This window comes from Ascaphus truei, chromosome 22, assembly GCF_040206685.1.
Source record: "Ascaphus truei isolate aAscTru1 chromosome 22, aAscTru1.hap1, whole genome shotgun sequence".
NCBI classification, from domain to species: domain Eukaryota; kingdom Metazoa; phylum Chordata; class Amphibia; order Anura; family Ascaphidae; genus Ascaphus; species Ascaphus truei.
This window is the reverse complement of record NC_134504.1, coordinates 14,573,971-14,599,373: the sequence shown is the minus strand read 5'-3', so window position 1 is coordinate 14,599,373 and position 25,403 is coordinate 14,573,971. Positions and strand designations below refer to the sequence as shown.

The following is a 25,403-nucleotide window of genomic DNA, read 5'->3' as shown; positions in this document are numbered from 1 at the left end:
CAGTGATACGCAGAGCAATATATTATATACACAGTGATACGCAGAGCAATATATTATATATACAGTGATACGCAGAGCGATATATTATATACACAGTGATACGCAGAGCAATATATTATATATACAGTGATATGCAGAGCAATATATTATATATACAGTGATACGCAGAGCAATATATTATATACACAGTGATACGCAGAGCGATATATTATATACACAGTGATACGCAGAGCAATATATTATATACACAGTGATACGCAGAGCGATATATTATATACACAGTGATACGCAGAGCAATATATTATATACACAGTGATACGCAGAGCTATAATATACACAGTGATACGCAGAGCAATATATTATATATACAGTGATACGCAGAGCGATATATTATATACACAGTGATATGCAGAGCGATATATTATATACACAGTGATACGCAGAGCAATATATTATATATACAGTGATACGCAGAGCGATATATTATATACACAGTGATACGCAGAGCAATATATTATATACACAGTGATATGCAGAGCGATATATTATATACACAGTGATACGCAGAGCAATATATTATATATACAGTGATACGCAGAGCGATATATTATATACACAGTGATACGCAGAGCAATATATTATATACACAGTGATACGCAGAGCAATATATTATATACACAGTGATACGCAGGGCAATATATTATATACACAGTGATACGCAGAGCAATATATTATATACACAGTGATACGCAGAGCAATATATTATATACACAGTGATACGCAGAGCAATATATTATATATACAGTGATACGCAGAGCTATATATTATATACACAGTGATACGCAGAGCAATATATTATATACACAGTGATACGCAGAGCAATATATTATATACACAGTGATATGCAGAGCGATATATTATATACACAGTGATACGCAGAGCAATATATTATATACACAGTGATACGCAGGGCAATATATTATATACACAGTGATACGCAGAGCAATATATTATATACACAGTGATACGCAGGGCAATATATTATATACACAGTGATACGCAGAGCAATATATAATATACACAGTGATACGCAGAGCAATATATTATATACACAGTGATACGCAGAGCTATAATATACACAGTGATACGCAGAGCTATATATTATATACACAGTGATACGCAGAGCTATATATTATATATACAGTGATACGCAGAGCTATATATTATATACACAGTGATACGCAGAGCAATATATTATATACACAGTGATACGCAGAGCAATATATTATATACACAGTGATACGCAGGGCAATATATTATATACACAGTGATACGCAGAGCGATATATTATATACACAGTGATACGCAGAGCAATATATTATATACACAGTGATACGCAGAGCGATATATTATATACACAGTGATACGCAGAGCAATATATTATATACACAGTGATACGCAGAGCGATATATTATATACACAGTGATATGCAGAGCGATATATTATATACACAGTGATACGCAGAGCGATATATTATATATACAGTGATACGCAGAGCAATATATTATATACACAGTGATACGCAGGGCAATATATTATATACACAGTGATACGCAGAGCAATATATTATATATACAGTGATACGCAGAGCAATATATTATATACACAGTGATACGCAGAGCTATAATATACACAGTGATACGCAGAGCAATATATTATATACACAGTGATACGCAGAGCAATATATTATATATACAGTGATACGCAGAGCGATATATTATATACACAGTGATACGCAGAGCGATATATTATATACACAGTGATACGCAGAGCAATATATTATATATACAGTGATATGCAGAGCAATATATTATATACACAGTGATATGCAGGGCAATATATTATATACACAGTGATACGCAGAGCAATATATTATATACACAGTGATACGCAGAGCTATATATTATATACACAGTGATACGCAGGGCAATATATTATATACACAGTGATACGCAGAGCAATATATTATATACACAGTGATACGCAGAGCTATAATATACACAGTGATACGCAGAGCTATATATTATATACACAGTGATACGCAGAGCAATATATTATATATACAGTGATACGCAGAGCTATATATTATATACACAGTGATACGCAGAGCTATATATTATATATACAGTGATACGCAGAGCAATATATTATATACACAGTGATACGCAGAGCAATATATTATATATACAGTGATACGCAGAGCTATATATTATATATACAGTGATACGCAGAGCTATATATTATATACACAGTGATACGCAGAGCTATATATTATATATACAGTGATACGCAGAGCTATATATTATATATACAGTGATACGCAGAGCGATATATTATATACACAGTGATACGCAGAGCAATATATTATATATACAGTGATACGCAGAGCAATATATTATATACACAGTGATACGCAGAGCAATATATTATATACACAGTTATACACAGAGCAATATATTATATATACAGTGATACGCAGAGCAATATATTATATATACAGTGATACGCAGAGCAATATATTATATACACAGTGATACGCAGAGCAATATATTATATACACAGTTATACGCAGAGCCATATATTATATATACAGTGATACGCAGAGCGATATATTATATACACAGTGATACGCAGAGCAATATATTATATATACAGTGATACGCAGAGCAATATATTATATACACAGTGATACGCAGAGCGATATATTATATATACAGTGATACGCAGAGCTATATATTATATACACAGTGATACGCAGAGCAATATATTATATACACAGTGATATGCAGAGCGATATATTATATATACAGTGATACGCAGAGCAATATATTATATACACAGTGATACGCAGAGCAATATATTATATACACAGTGATACGCAGAGCAATATATTATATATACAGTGATACGCAGAGCAATATATTATATACACAGTGATACACAGAGCAATATATTATATATACAGTGATACGCAGAGCAATATATTATATATACAGTGATACGCAGAGCAATATATTATATATACAGTGATACGCAGAGCAATATATTATATACACAGTGATACGCAGAGCAATATATTATATATACAGTGATACGCAGAGCGATATATTATATACACAGTGATACGCAGAGCAATATATTATATATACAGTGATACGCAGAGCGATATATTATATACACAGTGATACGCAGAGCAATATATTATATATACAGTGATACGCAGAGCAATATATTATATACACAGTGATACGCAGGGCAATATATTATATACACAGTGATACGCAGAGCAATATATTATATACACAGTGATACGCAGAGCGATATATTATATATACAGTCATACGCAGAGCAATATATTATATACACAGTGATACGCAGAGCTATATATTATATACACAGTGATACGCAGAGCAATATATTATATATACAGTGACACGCAAAGCTATATATTATATACACAGTGATACGTAGAGCTATATATTATATACACAGTGATACGCAGAGCAATATGAGTATATGCAGAGCTATATGAGTATATGCAGAGCTATATGAGTATATGCAGAGCTATTTGAGTATATGCAGAGCTATATGAGTATATGCAGAGCTATTTGAGTATATGCAGAGCTATATGAGTATATGCAGAGCTATATGAGTATATGCAGAGCTATTTGAGTATATGCAGAGCTTGAGTATATGCAGAGCGCTATAACGAGTCGTCCTGTCCGCGCCGTTCTGACCTATGACTCCTTAGGGGAGAAGAACGATCCGGTAGCTGCCGACCTTGGGCCGGAGAAGCGCGAGGTGCAGAACCTGGAGCAAAAGCCAGGAGAGACCCCAGAAGGTGGGTACCGGGCGGCCTGCGGTGCGCGTGTTATTAGGCGCCCATCACAACTACACAGGCTCGTGGATCCCAGCCTCTGCCACACCATCACCTTCTGTCTCTCCCCCTCTCCCTCCCCTCTCTCCCCCTCTCCCTCCCCTCCTCCCCTCTCTCACCCTCCCCTCTGTCCCCTCCCCTCTCTCCCCCCCTCTGTCCCCTCCCTCCCTCTCCCTCCCCCCTCCCTACCTCTCCCCCCTCCCTCCCTCTCCCCGTCTCTCCCTCCCTCCCTCTCCCCGTCGCTCCCTCTCCCCGTCGCTCCCTCTCCCCGTCGCTCCCTCTCCCCGTCCCTCCCTCTCCCCGTCGCTCCCTCTCTCCCTCCCCTCTGTCGCTCCCTCTCTCCCTCCCCTCTGTCGCTCCCTCTCACTCCCTCCCCTCTGTAGCTCTCTCCCTCCCCTCTCACTCCCTCCCCTCTGTCGCTCTCTCCCTCCCCTCTGTCCCTCACACCCTGCTAGGTGCGGATCACAGAAGTCATTGGAGGATTTATACACGTAGATACATTCATATGTATGTATTTTGTCACATTGGATGTAGCATTAGGCATTTCTGTCTGTTGTTGTATACATTCATATGATATTATGGCTGAGAGTAATGAACACATGTTGCTTTGTTGGGAATTGAGGACTCTTCAGTAACCTAGTTCCTGAGAACGGACGCGGTGTGTATATACCACACCAGGCAGGTGTATAACGGACGCGGTGTGTATATACCACACCAGGCAGGTGTATAACGGCCGCGGTGTGTATATACCACACCAGGCAGGTGTATAACGGACGCGGTGTGTATATACCACACCAGGCAGGTGTATAACGGACGCGGCGTGTATATACCACACCAGGCAGGTGTATAACGGACGCGGTGTGTATATACCACACCAGGCAGGTGTATAACGGACGCGGCGTGTATATACCACACCAGGCAGGTGTATAACGGACGCGGTGTGTATATACCACACCAGGCAGGTGTATAACGGACGCGGTGTATATACCACACCAGGCAGGTGTATAACGGACACGGTGTGTATATACCACGCCAGGCAGGTGTATAACGGACGCGGTGTGTATATACCACACCAGGCAGGTGTATAACGGACGCGCGTGTATATACCACACCAGGCAGGTGTATAACGGACGCGGCGTGTATATACCACACCAGGCAGGTGTATAACGGACGCGGCGTGTATATACCACACCAGGAAGGTGTATAACAGACGCGGCGTGTATATACCACACCAGGGAGGTGTATAACGGACGCGGCGTGTATATACCACACCAGGCAGGTGTATAACTGACGCGGCGTGTATATACCACACCAGGCAGGTGTATAACGGACGCGGCGTGTATATACCACACCAGGCAGGTGTATAACGGACGCGGTGTGTATATACCACACCAGGCAGGTGTATAACGGACGCGGTGTGTATATACCACACCAGGAAGGTGTATAACGGACGCGGCGTGTATATACCACACCAGGCAGGTGTATAACGGCCGCGGTGTGTATATACCACACCAGGCAGGTGTATAACGGACGCGGTGTGTATATACCACACCAGGCAGGTGTATAACGGCCGCGGTGTGTATATACCACACCAGGCAGGTGTATAACGGACGCGGCGTGTATATACCACACCAGGCAGGTGTATAACGGCCGCGGTGTGTATATACCACACCAGGCAGGTGTATAACGGACGCGGCGTGTATATACCACACCAGGCAGGTGTATAACGGACGCGGTGTGTATATACCACACCACGCAGGTGTATAACGGACGCGGTGTGTATATACCACACCAGGCAGGTGTATAACGGACGCGGCGTGTATATACCACACCAGGCAGGTGTATAACGGACGCGGTGTGTATATACCACACCAGGAAGGTGTATAACGGACGCGGCGTGTATATACCACACCAGGCAGGTGTATAACGGACGCGGTGTGTATATACCACACCAGGCAGGTGTATAACGGACGCGGCGTGTATATACCACACCAGGCAGGTGTATAACGGACGCGGTGTGTATATACCACACCAGGCAGGTGTATAACGGACGCGGCGTGTATATACCACACCAGGCAGGTGTATAACGGACGCGGCGTGTATATACCACACCAGGCAGGGGTATAACGGCCGCGGTGTGGATATACCACACCAGGCAGGTGTATAACGGACGCGGTGTGTAGATACCACACCAGGCAGGTGTATAACGGACGCGGTGTGTATATACCACACCAGGCAGGTGTATAACGGACGCGGCGTGTATATACCACACCAGGCAGGTGTATAACGGACGCGGCGTGTATATACCACACCAGGCAGGTGTATAACGGACGCGGCGTGTATATACCACACCAGGCAGGTGTATAACGGACGCGGTGTGTATATACCACACCAGGCTGGTGTATAACGGACGCGGTGTGTATATACCACACCAGGCAGGTGTATAACGGACGCGGCGTGTATATACCACACCAGGCAGGTGTATAACGGCCGCGGTGTGTATATACCGCACCAGGCAGGTGTATAACGGCCGCGGTGTGTATATACCACACCAGGCAGGTGTATAACGGACGCGGTGTGTATATACCACACCAGGCAGGTGTATAACGGACGCGGTGTGTATATATCACACCAGGCAGGTGGTTAACGGCCGCGGTGTGTATATACCACACCAGGCAGGTGTATAACGGCCGCGGTGTGTATATACCACACCAGGCAGGTGTATAACGGCCGCGGTGTGTATATACCACACCAGGCAGGGGTATAACGGCCGCGGTGTGGATATACCACACCAGGCAGGTGTATAACGGACGCGGCGTGTATATACCACACCAGGCAGGTGTATAACGGCCGCGGTGTGTATATACCACACCAGGCAGGTGTATAACGGACGCGGTGTGTATATACCACACCAGGCAGGTGTATAACGGACGCGGTGTGTATATACCACACCAGGCAGGTGTATAACGGACGCGGTGTGTATATACCACACCAGGCAGGGGTATAACGGCCGCGGTGTGTATATAACACACCAGGCAGGTGTATAACGGACGCGGTGTGTATATACCACACCAGGCAGGTGTATAACGGACGCGGTGTGTATATACCACACCAGGCAGGTGTATAACGGACGCGGTGTGTATATACCACACCAGGCAGGTGTATAACGGCCGCGGTGTGTATATACCACACCAGGCAGGTGTATAACGGACGCGGTGTGTAGATACCACACCAGGCAGGTGTATAACGGACGCGGTGTGTATATACCACACCAGGCAGGTGTATAACGGACGCGGTGTGTATATACCACACCAGGCAGGTGTATAACGGCCGCGGTGTGGATATACCACACCAGGCAGGTGTATAACGGACGCGGTGTGTATATACCACACCAGGCAGGGGTATAACGGCCGCGGTGTGGATATACCACACCAGGCAGGTGTATAACGGACGCGGTGTGTATATACCACACCAGGCAGGTGTATAACGGACGCGGCGTGTATATACCACACCAGGCAGGTGTATAACGGCCGCGGTGTGTATATACCACACCAGGCAGGTGTATAACGGCCGCGGTGTGTAGATACCACACCAGGCAGGTGTATAACGGACGCGGTGTGTATATACCACACCAGGCAGGTGTATAACGGACGCGGTGTGTATATACCACACCACGCAGGTGTATAACGGCCGCGGTGTGTAGATACCAGACCAGGCAGCTGTATAACGGACGCGGTGTGTATATACCACACCAGGCAGGTGTATAACGGACGCTGTGTGTATATACCACACCAGGCAGGTGTATAACGGACGCGGTGTGTATATACCACACCAGGCAGGTGTATAACGGCCGCGGTGTGTATATACCGCACCAGGCAGGTGTATAACGGCCGCGGTGTGTATATACCACACCAGGCAGGTGTATAACGGCCGCGGCGTGTATATACCACACCAGGCAGGTGTATAACGGACGTGTGTGTATATACCGCACCAGGCAGGTGTATAACGGCCGCGGTTTGTATATACCACACCAGGCAGGTGTATAACGGACGCGGTGTGTATATACCACACCAGGCAGGTGTATAACGGACGCGGTGTGTATATACCACACCAGGCAGGTGTATAACGGACGAGGTGTATATACCACACCAGGCAGGTGTATAACGGACGAGGTGTATATACCACACCAGGCAGGTGTATAACGGACGCGGTGTGTATATACCGCACCAGGCAGGTGTATAACGGACGCGGTGTGTATATACCACACCAGGCAGGTGTATAACGGACGCGGTGTGTATATACCACACCAGGCAGGTGTATAACGGACGCGGTGTGTATATACCGCACCAGGCAGGTGTATAACGGACGCGGTGTGTATATACCGCACCAGGCAGGTGTATAACGGACGCGGTGTGTATATACCACACCAGGCAGGTGTATAACGGACGCGGTGTGTATATAACACACCAGGCAGGTGTATAACGGCCGCGGTGTGTATATACCACACCAGGCAGGTGTATAACGGACGCGGTGTGTATATACCACACCAGGCAGGTGTATAACGGACGCGGTGTGTATATAACACACCAGGCAGGTGTATAACGGCCGCGGTGTGTATATACCACACCAGGCAGGTGTATAACGGACGCGGTGTGTATATAACACACCAGGCAGGTGTATAACGGCCGCGGTGTGTATATACCACACCAGGCAGGTGTATAACGGACGCGGTGTGTAGATACCACACCAGGCAGGTGTATAACGGACGCGGCGTGTATATACCACACCAGGCAGGTGTATAACGGCCGCGGTGTGTATATACCACACCAGGCAGGTGTATAACGGACGCGGTGTATATACCACACCAGGCAGGTGTATAACGGACACGGTGTGTATATACCACACCAGGCAGGTGTATAACGGACGCGGTGTGTATATACCACACCAGGCAGGTGTATAACGGCCGCGGTGTGTATATACCACACCAGGCAGGTGTATAACGGACGCGGTGTGTATATACCACACCAGGCAGGTGTATAACGGACGCGGTGTGTAGATACCACACCAGGCAGGTGTATAACGGACGCGGTGTATATACCACACCAGGCAGGTGTATAACGGACACGGTGTGTATATACCACACCAGGCAGGTGTATAACGGACGCGGTGTGTATATACCACACCAGGCAGGTGTATAACGGACGCGGTGTGTAGATACCACACCAGGCAGGTGTATAACGGACGCGGTGTGTAGATACCACACCAGGCAGGTGTATAACGGACGCGGTGTGTAGATACCAGACCAGGCAGGTGTATAACGGCCGCGGTGTGTATATACCACACCAGGCAGGTGTATAACGGACGCCGTGTGTATATACCACACCAGGCAGGTGTATAACGGACGCCGTGTGTATATACCACACCAGGCAGGTGTATAACGGACGCCGTGTGTATATACCACACCAGGCAGGTGTATAACGGACGCCGTGTGTATATACCACACCAGGCAGGTGTATAACGGACGCGGTGTGTACGGCTGGAAATGGGAAGTTTACTGCACATGTTTCTCTTCTTCACATGCTAACCTGGATCCCTCCCAGCCGAGCTTAGAAGGCTTGTGGAAAGTAAGCGCGCCTCTGTGTGACACGCATGTTCCGATCTATATCTGTGAGAGTCCGGTACCACTGACCGTGCGCAGTGTGCGCGGAGCCGTTCTAATACACAGCTAGAAGGGGCATATCCCCCCTCAGTATGGGGTTTCCATGCTTAGCTGTTTAGGAGGGAAGAGGGGGGGGGTCATATTTAGGTGTCTGTCCTCCAAGTACCAGATTCTGTGCTGGTCGGATAGATCTTGTATAGATTTTACTTTCTGCCCCGGGGGCTGTTGGGTTTACTCTCTGCCCCGGGGGCTGTTGGGTTTGCTCTCTGCCCCGGGGGCTGTTGTGTTTGCTCTCTGCCCCGGGGGCTGTTGGGTTTGCTCTCTGCCCCGAGGGCTGTTGGGTTTCCTCTCTGCCCCGGGGCGGTTGTGTTTCCTCTCTGCCCCGGGGCGGTTGTGTTTGCTCTCTGCCCCGGGGCTGTTGGGTTTGCTCTCTGCCCCGGGGGCTGTTTTGTTTGCTCTCTGCCCCGGGGGCTGTTGTGTTTGCTCTCTGCCCCGGGGGCTGTTGGGTTTGCTCTCTGCCCCGGGGCTGTTGGGTTTGCTCTCTGCCCTGGGGCTGTTGGGTTTACTCTCTGCCCCGGGGCTGTTGTGTTTGCTCTCTGCCCCGGGGGCTGTTGGGTTTACTCTCTGCCCCGGGGCTGTTGTGTTTGCTCTCTGCCCCGGGGGCTGTTGGGTTTGCTCTCTGCCCCGGGGCTGTTGGGTTTACTCTCTGCCCCGGGGCTGTTGGGTTTACTCTCTGCCCCGGGGCTGTTGTGTTTGCTCTCTGCCCCTGGGCTGTTGGGTTTGCTCTCTGCCCCGGGGGCTGTTGTGTTTACTCTCTGCCCCGGGGGCTGTTGTGTTTGCTCTCTGCCCCGGGGGCTGTTGGGTTTACTCTCTGCCCCGGGGGCGGTTGGGTTTGCTCTCTGCCCCGGGGCTGTTGGGTTTGCTCTCTGCCCCGGGGCTGTTGGGTTTGCTCTCTGCCCCGGGGGCTGTTGTGTTTGCTCTCTGCCCCGGGGGCTGTTGGGTTTGCTCTCTGCCCCGGGGGCTGTTGTGTTTGCTGTCTGCCCCGGGGGCTGTTGGGTTTGCTCTCTGCCCCGGGAGCTGTTGGGTTTGCTCTCTGCCCCGGGAGCTGTTGGGTTTGCTCTCTGCCCCGGGGGCTGTTGTGTTTGCTCTCTGCCCCGGGGGCTTTCTCTTTGTTAACATGCCTGCCGAGGTATCTGGTCCCCGCCCCTGTGTGAAGGCGCATGCGTGCTGCCGCCTTGTCCCCGTGTCTCATGGCTTTCTCTGTACCCTCAGAAGCGGGCAAAGCGGAGCTGCTGGACCATGCCATCCTGCTGCAGGTGATTAAGGAGCAGCAGGTGCAGCAGAAGCGGCTGCTGGATCAGCAGGACCAGCTGCTGGCAGTGATCAAGGAGCAGCACATGGAGATCCACCAACAGCGAGAGGAGGAGGAGCAGGGTGAGTGGGGAGGGGGCGGTCAGTGAGAGCGGGGAGGGGGCGGTCAGTGAGAGAGCGGGGAGGGGGCGGTCAGTGAGAGATCGGGGTGGGGGCGGTCAGTGAGCGGGCGGGGAGGGGCGGTCAGTGAGAGAGCGGGGAGGGGGCGGTCAGTGAGAGAGCGGGGAGGGGCGGTCAGTGAGAGAGCGGGGAGGGGGCGGTCAGTGAGAGAGCGGGGAGGGGGCGGTCAGTGAGAGAGCGGGGAGGGGCGGTCAGTGAGAGAGCGGGGAGGGGGCGGTCAGTGAGAGCGGGGAGGGGGCGGTCAGTGAGAGAGCGGGGAGGGGGCGGTCAGTGAGAGAGCGGGGAGGGGCGGTCAGTGAGAGAGCGGGGAGGGGGCGGTCAGTGAGAGAGCGGGGAGGGGGCGGTCAGTGAGAGAGCGGGGAGGGGGCGGTCAGTGAGAGAGCGGGGAGGGGGCGGTCAGTGAGAGAGCGGGGAGGGGGCGGTCAGTGAGAGAGCGGGGAGGGGGCGGTCAGTGAGAGCGGGGAGGGGGCGGTCAGTGAGAGAGCGGGGAGGGGCGGTCAGTGAGAGAGCGGGGAGGGGGCGGTCAGTGAGAGAGCGGGGAGGGGGCGGTCAGTGAGAGAGCGGGGAGGGGGCGGTCAGTGAGAGCGGGGAGGGGGCGGTCAGTGAGAGCGGGGAGGGGGCGGTCAGTGAGAGCGGGGAGGGGGCGGTCAGTGAGAGCGGGGAGGGGGCGGTCAGTGAGAGCGGGGAGGGGGCGGTCAGTGAGCGGGCGGGGAGGGGGCGGTCAGTGAGAGATCGGGGTGGGGGCGGTCAGTGAGCGGGCGGGGAGGGGGCGGTCAGTGAGAGAGCGGGGAGGGGGCGGTCAGTGAGAGAGCGGGGAGGGGGCGGTCAGTGAGAGCGCGGGGAGGGGGCGGTCAGTGAGAGAGCGGGGAGGGGGCGGTCAGTGAGAGAGCGGGGAGGGGGCGGTCAGTGAGAGAGCGGGGAGGGGGCGGTCAGTGAGAGAGCGGGGAGGGGGCGGTCAGTGAGAGAGCGGGGAGGGGGCGGTCAGTGAGAGAGCGGGGAGGGGGCGGTCAGTGAGAGAGCGGGGAGGGGGCGGTCAGTGAGAGCGGGGAGGGGGCGGTCAGTGAGAGCGGGGAGGGGGCGGTCAGTGAGAGCGGGGAGGGGGCGGTCAGTGAGATCGCGGGGAAGGGGCGGTCAGTGCGATCGCGGGGAGGGGGCGGTCAGCGAGATCGCGGGGAGGGGGGTGGTCAGCGAGATCGCGGGGAGGGGGCGGTCAGCGAGAGGTCGGGGAGTGAGGAAACGGACGTGTGGCATAAATAGCAGTAACAGTGTTTGATTCCCCCATGTTGGTTTAGAAGACACAGATTGCCTGCTTCAGTGCAGGGGGCTCATCTCTAGTCCTCAAGACCCCCAAACAGGTCTGGTATTAAGGATATCCCAGCTTCAGCACAGTGAGCCACTGATGGAGCCACTTGTGCTGAAGCTGGGGTATTCTGAAAACCTGCCTGTTGGGGGGTGGGCTTGAGGTCTAGAGATGAGCCCCCCTGCTTTAGTGAATAGTATTACCCGAATTATATGCGATTAGGAGGGACATGCTTGAGTTTTGTGGACGTCTGAAGCTGGGTCTATTGCATGAAACCGGCTGCACTGCCAGGCGGGTAACGGGGGCATTTCTTGCGCGTTGCCGGCCGTGTGATTTTAAGGAGTTGTCTTTGATTTATGCAGCAGAGAAGCCAGACGCACACGTCCCGGACCTATCCAAAAGCAAAGAGGAAGCGAACGCCGGGGCAGAGAGACCCGGCGCGAACGCCCAACATGCCCCAGCCCAGGAGAAGGCCGCAGAGCCGGGCCCAGATAAGCCCGCTCTCCCGATGGCGCAGGAGCCTGGGGCTGGGAAGGTGACCGAGCCCGACCCCCCAGCGGAGAAACAAGGGAAGCTGCAGCCGCCAGAGGCCAAGAGGAGCGAAGATATCGTGGGCGCTGCCCCTGAACCCCATAAAATTGTAGCCGTTGCTCCCAGACACGAGGCGCAAGAGGCCAAGAAGGAGCTGGTCCAGGAATCCGTCCTCAATAAGGCAGAGGGTGTCCCAGGCCAGCAGGACAAAGCAGCAGGAAGGGACCCCGAGCCAGACAAAGGCTCCTTAAAAAGGGAAGAGACCGCTGAACGGGGAGCTATGGATAAACCCAAAGACCTTCTGGTCCCCCACGAGCCTCCGGAGAAGAGGAGCGAGGAGGAGGAGGAGGAGCAGCGGCCGGCAGAACGGAGGCAGAAGACCGTGGGAGCCGCTGGGGCGCACGTGAAACCACAGGATGGAGGGGCGCAGGCGGGGAGAGGTCATCCCCCGGCAGGGCCGCCAGCGCACAGAGAGGAGCAAGACGACGCCAAACCAGGCCCCAACGTCAACCTGCTCGGGCAGCAAGGAGATGGAAAGGAAGCCGCCGTGCCCGCGGAGAGGGGCCGCAAGGAGGAAGCTACGGAGCCCGCCAGCAGAGGGGGGGACACGGGGGAGAGAGGCGAGGGGCAGGTGGACGGAGCCGGGGCTGCTCCCGACCACGAGCCGGGCAATCCCAACCGAGACCTGAAGCTGCAAAAGGAGCTGGAGCTGCGCAGGAGGAAGAGGGACCTGGGGGAGGCGGGGGGGAGGGACGGAGCGCAGATCATCGACCTCCACCCCGTCCCCAACGTGAAGGTGAACGACCTGCGGGGGGCCCTGGAGGCGCGGCTCAAGCAGGCGGTAGAGGGGGGGCTGCAGGTCGTCCGCAGCCGGCAAATCAAACAGCTGTTGGACGAGGAGAAGAAGAGATGAGCAGCGACCACCTGAAGGATCCGTTCCACACGTGGGCCACGTTAACCCCTTGCTGCCGCCTCTTGTACTCGAGATATTAAACTAATTGGTTCCCCTCTGGGACGGTACCCCTCACCTGCCACACAGAAGAAAAATCATGGCCCGTCCCCGTCCCCCCCCCACAAAAAAAAACTGCCGTGGCTTCAATTTCTTAACATCTGTTCATCTCTATCGCATATGGGGCCCATGTTCGCTAAACAGTGCTATTCCATAACACACCTCCCGCTGCAGGACGACGCTCTCCAGCTTATTGAAGTGGAACAGCCAATAAGGTGTGTTCTGGAATAGCACGGCTTTCTCAATGGGGGGGTATTGCAGGCTGCGTAGGGCTCTAACCCCCCCCCCCCCCTTAGGACACCCCCCAGATAACTGTTATATCCGCCCCCTGCGTGTATTACTACAATCTCTAAGGCTGCGCTGATAGCGACAGCGCGTCAAAACAAATGCATTGCCGCCGTCGTGTGCGCTTATAGTCAGCGCGATGCGATGGAGCGACGGCTTGGTCACAATCGCTGGAAGTAATCTCAATTTGATTTTTCCCGCGACCGCAGCCTGCCGTCGCCGGCACTATAAGCGCGGCCTAACTCTGACTTGGGTGCTTGGACCCCAAAGGCATTATCAGCGCCTAGTAAGTACAGCTGTTGCCTCTCCCCAATGCCCCCCCGCAAACAGGCGCAGAGGGCCCCCCACAAACCAATCCAGTGTCAACCGTCCAGTTCCCGAGTTGCCTTCGGACGAAGGAAAGGGGCTCTTGCGAGTATGTAGAGATACTCTGTTGCATCATACAGCGGAGCATGTTCTGTTTTAGTGGGGGGGAATCCTCCCAGCATCCTTTTCCGGTGATAGACCGAGTTACCACCTTCAGTGCCCGAAGGTTACGCATTGCTCCGCACTCATGCTGGTGGAATTGAAGTGAGCAGAGAGCGGACTGTCAGGTCATTTCACAATCAGGAACCTTTCCCTGCCAGACTTCGTGCCTTTCCCCCCTTGTTTTTATCCCAAACGGTGTTAGGACTATAACCAATATCCTCTATAAAAGTGTATTTTTCAAGCAGGAGCCCCCCCCCTACATATGCTGCATGGTGCGGATAAGCGCCACAATATACACTCCTGCCCCCAAATCGTATTTTTGTACCTTCCTATTTTTCTACAAATTGAAGAGAGCAAAACACCGCTAAAGATCTCGGCTTTGTGAGAACAAACTCAGCGGGACGCAGGACGCAGGACGCGGAACGACCCATTATTCCATCTGGTTATTTTCAGGGGGGGGGGGTTAATTGTCTAAAGTTATTTAGTTTAAAAAAAACAAAAGCTATATCCTTCCTGTAGTAATGCGCTTGGGTTTCCCAGAATCCTCCTCTCACACTGTTACAGACGGCAGTCACACCTGAGATGGTAAAATGTGTGTTTATATGGAGAAGAAAATCCGAGTGACCAGTGTTTTGCCTTGTTCAGAGCAGTAAAAAAACAAAAAAACTGATGAAAAGGTCATTTAAAAAAAAAAAAAAATGTTTTTATTGCAACCAAGTGTTTGTTATCCCTGTCCTGGGGCCTGCAATGTATTGTTGAACCCTTTGGCAGCAACAGGCTAGAGCCGCAAACCCTTCTGCCGCACGACCAAAGATTCCTAGAGGAAAGCAGAATGTGATGTAGGCCGGGACCTGCTCGTCCGAGAGGTTCCTTCCACCGGCGGGTCACATTTTATAGCTGTAGCTGCTTTGTCCCCCTCTCCCGTCCTTCTAAAGGATCAGATTTTCCTGGCTGCGGTTTTAAACCGTGACTGTTCTACATCAACATTGTGCTGCCTCATTCCGTGCACCTCAGGGGTTGGGAAACCTGGGAAGCAACGCTAAGATTATACAACCGCTGCAGTGCCTTATTACTTCCAAGGCGGGCCCCTAGCCTGTTGCATTCTGCTCCCGTCTGTCTCAGGATTGAAGGGAAATTAGACTGCCCTGGGACCTTCCCCCTCCCCTCAAACATAAAATCATTGCTTTCTGCTCCTCCAGCATTAAGCAAAACCTACCCGTCCCGCTCCTCTTCCCTCTCCGAGTTGGAGGCGAAAGTGACAAACAGATGCTGTGTTTTCACGCGCTGCGTCTGTGAGGGAATCCTGTGCGCACAACACCTCCCGGGGTTACTACAAAGAACATTGCCTCTTTGGACACGCAGATTTGTTGTTTTTGTAATAATGCAGGTGGAAGCCGCCCCCGCTGAACACACACAAGCAGAAATGGTCTCTGCCATGTCCCAGCCTTGGGAGTATTGCAGGGGTTAAGAGCTTGATGCTTCTGTTAAAAGGAAGCTGCAGCTAAAGGTGTGGCACATCTGGCAACAAAGGGGTTACTGGGACTGGTCAACCTTAAATAACAGCAAAAAGGTAGCTGAATGCAATTATTTCAAATTGTGATAAATGGCCCAATTTGTAATTAAAACTAATGGGTAATGTGTGCAGTGACTGCACGGGGGGCTAACCTTTCCAGCCTCCCAGTAACAGAGGAGGGTACTCTGCTCTTTAGAGACTGTTCCGCCGGGTAATGAAGGACCAAAGATGCATCTCATGTCAAACAAACTCCCTGCACCAGCCCCGACAGTGGTGCACAGCTCCAGGCCTCAAGCTCATCCAACAGGTCAGGTTTTCAGGATATCCCTGCTTCAGCACATGCGCCTCAGCGTCAGTCTTCAACTGAGCCACCTGTGCTGAAGTTGGGATATCCTGAAAACCTGACCTGTTGGACTGACGTTTAGCACCCCCGGGTTAAAAGGAGAAAATGTACCCTGAGGCTGTATAGCTTCTCTCTCATTGTAAAATACACCTAAGAAATCTGTATTGTAATGAGTAACAATTCCAGTGGGGTATGTTAATAAAGATTTATATTTCAGTATCTGGTGTGTAAGACTGGTACATTGGCGCAATAAAGCCGCTCGGGCTAAGAGCCTCACACATTAAAGGCAAAATATATAAGGATGCATCAGCTGCACGGGAGCAGGACGAGAGACGCTGACCCGGCTGTGTCCGTGTGCTGGACACTGACCTCTCGGTCCCACGAGCTGGATCCCCCCAGTTATTTCAGGTTCCTCTTCGCCTGTAACAATAAGGAGGTGGAATTAAAATACTACACCAGCTTACTCAAAATCGGGATTGTTTCCTAGTACAGCTTGTACTCAATTAGTAGTCATCAGTTATACAGTCACTATAGACATTGTGTAATATTTAACCATTTAAAGAAGCAATCCAAGAAATATCCTACTTTAAAAAAAAAAATTTTAAATAATCAGTTCTGTAACTTACTACCTTTAAAATTCAACTCTTAACGCCATGTTTAACAAGTTTTAATATACTAATCAAAGGATGTTTTCTATAGCAGCTTTAGCCCAACTTCCCAGCAGTGCAAGATCTTTGTAACACTTTCCTGTTTGTGATCATTTGTTGCCAATGTTCCCAGCAGTTGGAGCTGCAAACTAAGGCCTGGGACATAGTAGGTTTGTCAGTGCGGAGGCGCGCTGAGGCTCAGGGAAAGCGGTGCTTTCCCTGGCCTTACACAGCGCGCCGTCTGGGGGCGGGTCAGTGACGTCACGGAGCTGGTTCGCCCTCATTGGGCGAGCCGCTCACGTGAACGGCCCTGCGCTCCGGCGAGCGCCAAATTTAAAAACTCCGTCAGAGACACACTTCCCCAAGCGTGCGGACGCGTGCGCGAGCCCCTGCTAAAGTCGCTCATTGCGGCTGCAGGGGCTCAGTGCCGAGCAGCAGCACGGGTCAGCGCTTATTGACCATGCCCGAGGCACTAGAATAGATGTTACCTCAGTAATACAATAACACATTGTAGCTGCTGAGTTACACTGACTGAAGGATTGATTTGAAACTGAAAGGCGGCCATTTAGTGAACCCTGTGAAACAGTATTTTGCTGATCGATCACGGGAGAACAAAATCAGCAGCTTGGGTAATTAGTTTACAATAAAGATCATGTATATTGGATGGGGATGGAGGGGGAGGGGGAAGAGGTTTTTTTAAACTGCCTGGATTGCCTCTCTGAAGCTGCAGCGCCCCTACACTTAAATTATCTTGTGGCCAAGCTCAGAACTAGGGAGGGCCACAGCGTTCAAACATGCCATCTTCAGCTGCAGGAAACCCCTCGCGTCCTGAGCTGCTTACCGGCTAGCATCACGTTCCGATCCCAATGCCCTGCTTGATGCAGGGTGTTAAAAACCAACAAGTACCATCACTTTACCACGAGAACCAGAGGGTCCCCTGGAATTGAAAATGACACGGTTCAACCCTGGACCCCTTGCTTCCCAGCCTGGTTTAAAAGAAAATTAAGAGCGAGAAACTGCCACTTTAAATTTCACGAGCGGGAAAGTGATCATTCCTGAGCGCAGAACGAATGGTATGTTACTAATCCAGGCAGATTACAGAAAGGTAAACACAATCCAGTGAATATGTATACCTATTTATATATTGCCATCCAGGTACATAGCGCTTTACAATACACGTGATAATATTATAAACACAAAGGGAATAAGAGCTTCAGACATAAAAACATTAGAAAAGGGCGTCGCTGCCCCGAAGAGCTGACAATCTAAGTGGTAAGTGTGGAGAGTTTACAGACAGGAGGAGGGCGTTCTGGTAAGTGCGTCTGCAAGGGGCCACGGTCAGTGCGTATGAGATGTATAGTATCAGCCAGCATGAATCGGGTGTGGTGTACAACAATACATACTGCCTGTGTGAAGCAATGCTTCAGCGCTTCAAATTCCTTCGCGCAGGTCCCGCGCCTCAGCTCCTGGTTCCCTGCAGAAGCCGCAGACACACACTTCCCATACGATGCCGCCTGGAATACAAACAGCAAAGTAATAAACACGTGCGGAGATCTACCACATTGTTCCAAGCGAATGTTGCCGACTGGTACACGGCTTTACTTGTCCCTTTGCTTTCTATGTGGTCGCGACTGCACAAAGTTCTAATATCCGTGTCAATCCTGGAGAAGAGGAAGGTTTGTTGGCGAATGCGATATATACAGCGCTCTGGGCATGGGATGTATTAACCCCTTAATAAAATGCATGGGCGACACGGCCATTGGCCTACATAGGGGTTAAGGAGCAACCCCCCCAAATAATGAGGTCACCACATAACCAGACAGTTCATTCTGTGCCAATTTATTTCTAAATTCTTTATTTTTTTTTAGCTGCGTTTACCGGGGGAGGAAAATTGGTATCGCTGCAAATAGTAAAGAGATCTTTATTATTTTTATATGGGCAGCAGAGTAGATTGCGGCTGTAACCTCTGCAGTCCCAGAGAGCCTAGAAAATCTCTTCTTCTAAAGCGATTATATTGCAGGCACCAGGAGAGGGAATCATTGTTAATAGTTTTATTCATAAGCTGGCAGAACAGTAACAATATGAAACACAACAAATTAAATATACTTACCGTGCGCCCCGCACCTGGAACAAACTACCCGAGACTCTCACAGCTAAGTTATTTCAAAACTATAGCGGTCTCACATTTTAATCTGGTCTGTAACATACGCCTAAAACATTATCTTTTACGGTGTATGAAGTGTCTTGTATAGAATGTATAACCCTGTTCACTTAATGTAACCATGCATTAGTCATCATAAATCTGCTCAGGACATACCTGAAAACGAGAGGTAACTCAATGTATTATTTATCAAATGTTGTACCAGGAAGTAGTACATTGAGTTACCTCTCGTTTTCAAGTGTGTCCAGGGCACAGATTTGTGGTGACAAATACACAGTTACATTAAGTGAACAGGGTATGCATTATATACAAGACATTGCATGCACAGTTAGAGATAATATATATTATAGGCGTATGTAATAGTTACAGACCAGATTAAAATGTGAGACAGCTTTAGTTTTGAAAGAACTTAGACTGGTGGCGGATGTGAGAGTCTCTGGTAGAATGTTCCAGTTTTGGTAAAACCTTTTATAAATAAATAAAGTACACACAGATACATATAACAAGGTCCCACGGGATGAAACTTATCCCCTCACTCTCTGCCCGACATGCAGGTAGATACAGGATAGAGAGAGATCTCTGAGTAAAGGCCCTGACTGAAAAGAAGAAGGACACCGAATTTGCAGCAGGGGAACCCGATTCACAGCCCCAGAGTCAGCTCCTTGTGTCCTTGGGCAAGTTATTTTTTTTATTTCCCTGTGCCTCGGGCACACAGGTTTTAGATTGTAAGCTCTGCGGGGCAGGGACCTGTGCCAGTAAAAGTATATGTAAAGCGCTGCATACCGTCAGTGCTTTACAAGAAAGCCTGCTACTCTTTCTTTCTTACTCTCTCCTCCCTCATCTCACTTACTCTCTCCTCCCTCATCTCACTTTCTCTCTCCTCCCTCATCTCACTTTCTCTCTCCTCCCTCATCTCACTTACTCTCTCCCTCACCTCATCTCCCCCTCTCACACACACACAGCCCCTGATCTTCCTCCTCACCTGGGCCCTGCATTCCACCAGCAGCCCGGGGATTCTTCCCAGTCTCCCCCGCCCTGCAGTGACCACCTTCCCAGTCATGACACCGGCACCTCTCACCTGCCCGTGGGCGCCGCCATGTTTAAAGACCCAGCGAGGAGACGCGCTTCCATTGGTTGTCAGATTAACGATGCCAGTGAGCGGCGCTGATTGGCTGGGGTAGTAAGGAGTCGCGCAGCGATTGGCCGGTGGGGTAGGATTCCGTGCTGTGATTGGACGGCTCGGGTTCCGGGCTGTGAGTGACGCTGCAGAGCAGGATGGCAGCTCTGACAGACAGACTGGCATTCCTTCTGCACAAGGTACCGGGGAGTGTGAGTGAGTGACAGTGAGTGTCAGTGGGCATGAGTGTGAGGGGGAGGAGGTGTGTGAGTGAGTCTCGCTGAGGGGAGTGAGTGGGGGAAGGGAGTATGAGTGAGGAGTGTGAGAGGGAAAGAGTGAGGGTCTTTCAACTGAGGTGTGTGTATGTATGTATGTGTATGTATAAGTATAAGTGTGTGTGTGTGTGTGTGTGTGTGTGTGTGTATAAGTATAAGTGTGTGTGTGTATATATATATACACACACACACACACACACACACACACACACACACACACACACACACACACACACTGTGTGTGTGTGGGTATCATTGTGTGTCTGTATACTGTGTGTGTGTTAATCCATTTAAAAAAGACAAAAATATTTGTGAATAAGATTTTGTGAAAGCAACAGATTCAATCCCACAAGAAATAATAGTGATTGCGGGGCTGCCACAGCGAAGTGGGATCTTTGGCCGCAGACAAATCGCTATCAGCGCTCTGCTGCCATAACTACTGACCGCAGGGTGAGTCGCTGCAGGTCACTTAGCCGTCACCACCTCTCCCAGTCGCAGGGCACCCATTTTTGCCTTAATAAGTGAGCATTGTGGGGTGTTTATGGATTAAAGCAGCGGTGCGCAAACTGGGGGGGCGCAAGATTGTTCAGCGGGGGGCGCGGGCAGTTGCAGAGGCCCCGCGCTCTTCCCCCAAGGCATTTAAAATTAATGCCGGGGGATCGCGTGAGACCTCTTCAACTTCACTTACCTTCTCTTCGGCAACGCGGCATCAAAAGACGCCGCAGGGTCATGTGACGTCACGGCATGGCGACGTCACCCTTGAGGGGATGCACAAGCCGGAAAGGGGGTGCACGCGGAAAAGATTGCGCACCCTTCGCCGCGGCCCCTTCTTGGGATTTACCTGCGGACTCGCTTTTTTTGTACAGTTTTCTATGCACTGATTGTACAGTTTTCTATGCACTGATTGTACAGTTTTTATTTTCACTTTTTCCATGGTTACGCTGATCACATTCATTCGAGCACCGCTCACTTTTATTCATTTATTGTAGATCTAGTAAAGTAGTATCTACCCCAATACCTCATCACACTGATTTATCACATTGCATGTGTTCTATTTATTGATATTTACATTTATTTATTGTGTGTGTGTGCGCGCATCTGTAACATTCCTGCGTACTGCGTACTGCGTACTGCGCACTACACTGTCATTGTGACCCTCTGACTCCCATCGGGTGAAAGGCGCTATATGAAATAAAGAACTTGTTGTTGGTTGATTTTTATCCTCCCAGTATATTCCTCCATATATGCACCTCCCGAAACCCAACTGGTTCCGCAGCCCGTCCCAGGAATGTTTCCGGCAGGCCATCGCCCTCCCAGCCATGTTCCTGCTGCCAGAATCGCGTGTATAATATGTGTACGGCCATTTCTGAGGCCTCCTCGTTGTTAGAGCGCCTCCTCCCTCTGTGCCATCTTTTTATAGTTCCTCTCGGACGTTTCCAGGGGAAGCGGGTCACATTGTTCCCAGTATTTCCAGGATCTCCTCGGGGTGATGGGGACGTAACCTGAGAGATTTGTTCGTGCAACGGGAAGGGACCGGCAGCGTGGCTTTGGAAACGGGGGTGTCTGTGGTCAGTTCTGGGGGTCACTCTCTGAATACTGACCCCGATACTTGTTGTTTCAGCTCCCCTTGCTGCTAAAAGGAACCTCCGACGATGACTCTCCCTGCCCCGGATACCTCTATGAAGAAATTGCTAGTATCCTCCAAAAAATGAAATCCTGAAAGAGTATCCTGTGATCAAGGGAGAGTTATGTGGCCCCAATGCCTGTGTATTAGGAGGGGGTGAGAGTTACGTGTCCCTGATGTCTGTGTATTAGGAGGGGGTGAGAGTTACGTGTCCCTGATGTCTGTGTATTAGGAGGGGGTGAGGTACGTGTCCTTGATGTCTGCGTATTGGGAGGGGGTGAGAGGTACGTGTCCCTGATGCCTGTGTATTAGGAGGGGGTGAGGTAAGTGTCCCTGATGCCTGTGTATTAGGAGGGGGTGAGAGTTACGTGTCCCTGATGCCTGTTTATTAGGAGGAGTTGAGAGGTATGTGTCCCTGATGCCTGTGTATTAAGAGGGGGTGAGGTACGTGTCCCTGATGTCTGTATATTAGGATGGGGTGAGGTACGGGTCCCTAATGCCTATGTATTAGGAGGGGGTTCCTGTATTAGTAGGGTGGGGTGTCCCTGGGTTTGGAGGTGCACAGATAACACCTGTCCATGTTGCTTCCTTAACGTGACTCTCAGAGATCTCCCACGAGTCTCCCGGCAGCTGTCAGTGTCTCCTGGAATATCTGCTGAACCGTCTGCAGAGCAGCTCGTGTTACGTGAAGCTGAAAGTAAGTTCTGTGGGGGCAGGGTGGGAATGTCCCGTGGGGGGCAGTGTGGGAGTGTCCTCACGCCGGGGGGGTGGGGGCAGTGTGGGAATGTCCCCCGGGAGGCGGGGGGCAGTGTGGGAGTGTCCTCACGCGGGGGGGGGGGGTGGCGCAGTGTGGTAGTGACCCCTTGGGGGGGTGGGGGCAGTGTGGGAATGACCCCTCGGGGGTGGGGGGGGGTAGTGTGGGAGTGACCCCTCGGGGGGGGGGTAGTGTGGGAGTGACTCCCCGTGTGGGAGTGACCCCTCGGGGGGGGGCAGTGTGGGAGTGACCCCTCGAGGGGGGGGTAGTGTGGGAGTGACCCCTCGGGGGAGGGGGGAGTGACCCCTCGGGGGGGAGTAGTGTGGGAGTGACCCCTCGGGGGGGGCAGTGTGGGAGTGACGCCTCGAGGGGGGGGATAGTGTGGGAGTGACCCCTCGGGGGAGGGGGGAGTGACCCCTCGGGGGGAGGGGAGTAGTGTGGGAGTGACTCCTCGTGTGGGAGTGACCCCTCGGGTGGGACTGAGAATCTAACCAGACTCTCTTATTCCCTTCCAGGTGCTGAAGATCCTCCTGTCTCTGTGGGCTCACGGAGCCTCTCAGTTTGTGCAAGATCTCAGGCGCAATGCCTCATTCATTCAGCAAGCTGCTGGTATGTATCTCCCGCCTCGGGGTCCCCTCTCCCACCTCGGGGTCCCTTCCTCCCACCTCGGGGTCCCCTCTCCACCTCAGGGTCCCACCTCTGTGCCTCTGGGATCTCCCCCTCCCACCTTTGGGATCTCCCCCTCCCTCCTCGGGTCTCCCGTTCTCATGCTCCCCCCCCCACCTCAGGGTCTCCCCCTCTTACCTTTCCAATTCAGGATCCCCACCTTCCCACCTCGGGGTCTCCCTCTCTTTGAACTACCACCCCCTGCACGATCTCCGGGGGGGATCCCATACTGTAGCGTGTGATCTCATGCTGTATATGGGGGGGTGAGCTGTGCGGGGTGATGTTATCTGGGGGTATATTGTTTCTGCTGTACTCAGGAGACGTTTCTTTGCAGCGGTCAGTGGCCCCCCAGACCCTTTTCATGGTAACAGTCTGTACCAGAAGGTGCGATGTGCTGCACAGGTGAGTGTCCAGGTGCAGCTTAGGGGGGAATAGCAGAGAGCTTTTCTTCTCTGTGACATCACAGCTGTTTCCGCAGTGATGTCATATCTCGGTTCTCTTGCTTCGCAGGAGCTGGTGGGCAGCTTGTTCTCAGACGCCTACGCTCCCCCATTACCTGTGGTGCAACCCAGCGCGAGAACCCAGACAGGTAACACGCAGAGACGGGGAACACGCAGGCGGGGAACACGCAGGCAGGGAACACCCAGAGACGGGGAACACGCAGGCAGGGAACACGCAGAGACGGGGAACACGCAGGCAGAACACAGACCCATCACTCCATGACTAAACTGGGACTAGTGAAGGATAACTGTTACTATTAGTTATATCCAAAATCCCTTGTGTGTGTGACTGTGTTACATAGTTACATAGTTACATAGTAGATGAGGTTGAAAAAAGACGTACGTCCATCAAGTTCAACCTATGCTAAATTTAGACAACAGATACGTTATCCTATATCTATACTTATTGATCCAGAGGAAGCAAACAAAAACACCAGTGTCACATCATCCAATGATATCTCATAAGGGGAAAAATAAATTCCTTCCTGACTCCAAGAATTGGCAATCGGATAAATCCCTGGATCAACATCCTTCCCATGTTTACTTACTGTATTTGGTATATCCCTATCCTTTCTAAAAAGATGTCCAACCTTTTTTTGAACATATCTATTGTATCTGCCATCACAGTCTCCATGGGTAATGAATCCCACACTGTAACTGCCCTCGCTGTGTGTGTGTGTTATATGCATCTATGTCAGTGCTGTGGCTCCCAGGAACGATATGACTAGTCTCCCGGTCCTCCCGCTAGGTATGGGTTCGCAGACGTCCCTCCCCCAGGCTCTGCGAGGCTTTGGATATTCCCAGGAGAGGAACGGTTTGGGTAAGTTCTGTGTTTCTTTCATCCGATACCGCTAGCAAACGCGCGCATGTCTGGCGTCTTCTAGAACAGGCTTCCCTGGGACAGGGCCTCACCTGGTAATGCTGGAGTCTCGTACACATATTGTAACGCTGCCTAATCTTAGTCTCCATCACTCACTCTCTCTTCTCCTCTGTCCCACTTCCATTTCACAAACACTTTATTTCTCTCTTTTCTCTTCCCTCTCTTTCCTTTCTCTCCCCACTCTCTCTTTCCTCTCTCCCCACTCTCTCTTTCCTCTCTTTCCACTCTCTCCCCACTCTTTTC

At 51.0% G+C, this 25,403-nt stretch overlaps 2 protein-coding genes across 2 annotated transcripts in view; both read left to right on the top strand.

Annotated features, from left to right (window-relative positions):
- The window catches only part of SLC38A10 (solute carrier family 38 member 10), a 63,964-nt gene extending 47,209 nt beyond the window's left edge, over positions 1–16,755 (top strand). Inside the window, 3 exon segments of the mRNA XM_075579812.1 lie at positions 3,812–3,901; positions 10,869–11,030; positions 12,750–16,755. Of these exon segments, the coding sequence (XP_075435927.1) occupies positions 3,812–3,901; positions 10,869–11,030; positions 12,750–13,831 (1,334 nt within the window). The 3' untranslated portion in view covers positions 13,832–16,755.
- Positions 16,756–20,257: 3,502 nt separating this feature from the next.
- Positions 20,258–25,403, top strand: part of TEPSIN (TEPSIN adaptor related protein complex 4 accessory protein) — a 15,634-nt gene continuing 10,488 nt past the window's right edge. Inside the window, exons 1-8 of the mRNA XM_075579811.1 lie at positions 20,258–20,661; positions 22,358–22,430; positions 22,966–23,057; positions 23,630–23,723; positions 24,115–24,182; positions 24,291–24,369; positions 25,029–25,100; positions 25,165–25,195. Coding sequence (XP_075435926.1) covers positions 20,620–20,661; positions 22,358–22,430; positions 22,966–23,057; positions 23,630–23,723; positions 24,115–24,182; positions 24,291–24,369; positions 25,029–25,100; positions 25,165–25,195 — 551 coding nt within the window. The 5' untranslated portion in view covers positions 20,258–20,619. The remainder of the gene's footprint in view (positions 20,662–22,357; positions 22,431–22,965; positions 23,058–23,629; positions 23,724–24,114; positions 24,183–24,290; positions 24,370–25,028; positions 25,101–25,164; positions 25,196–25,403) is intronic.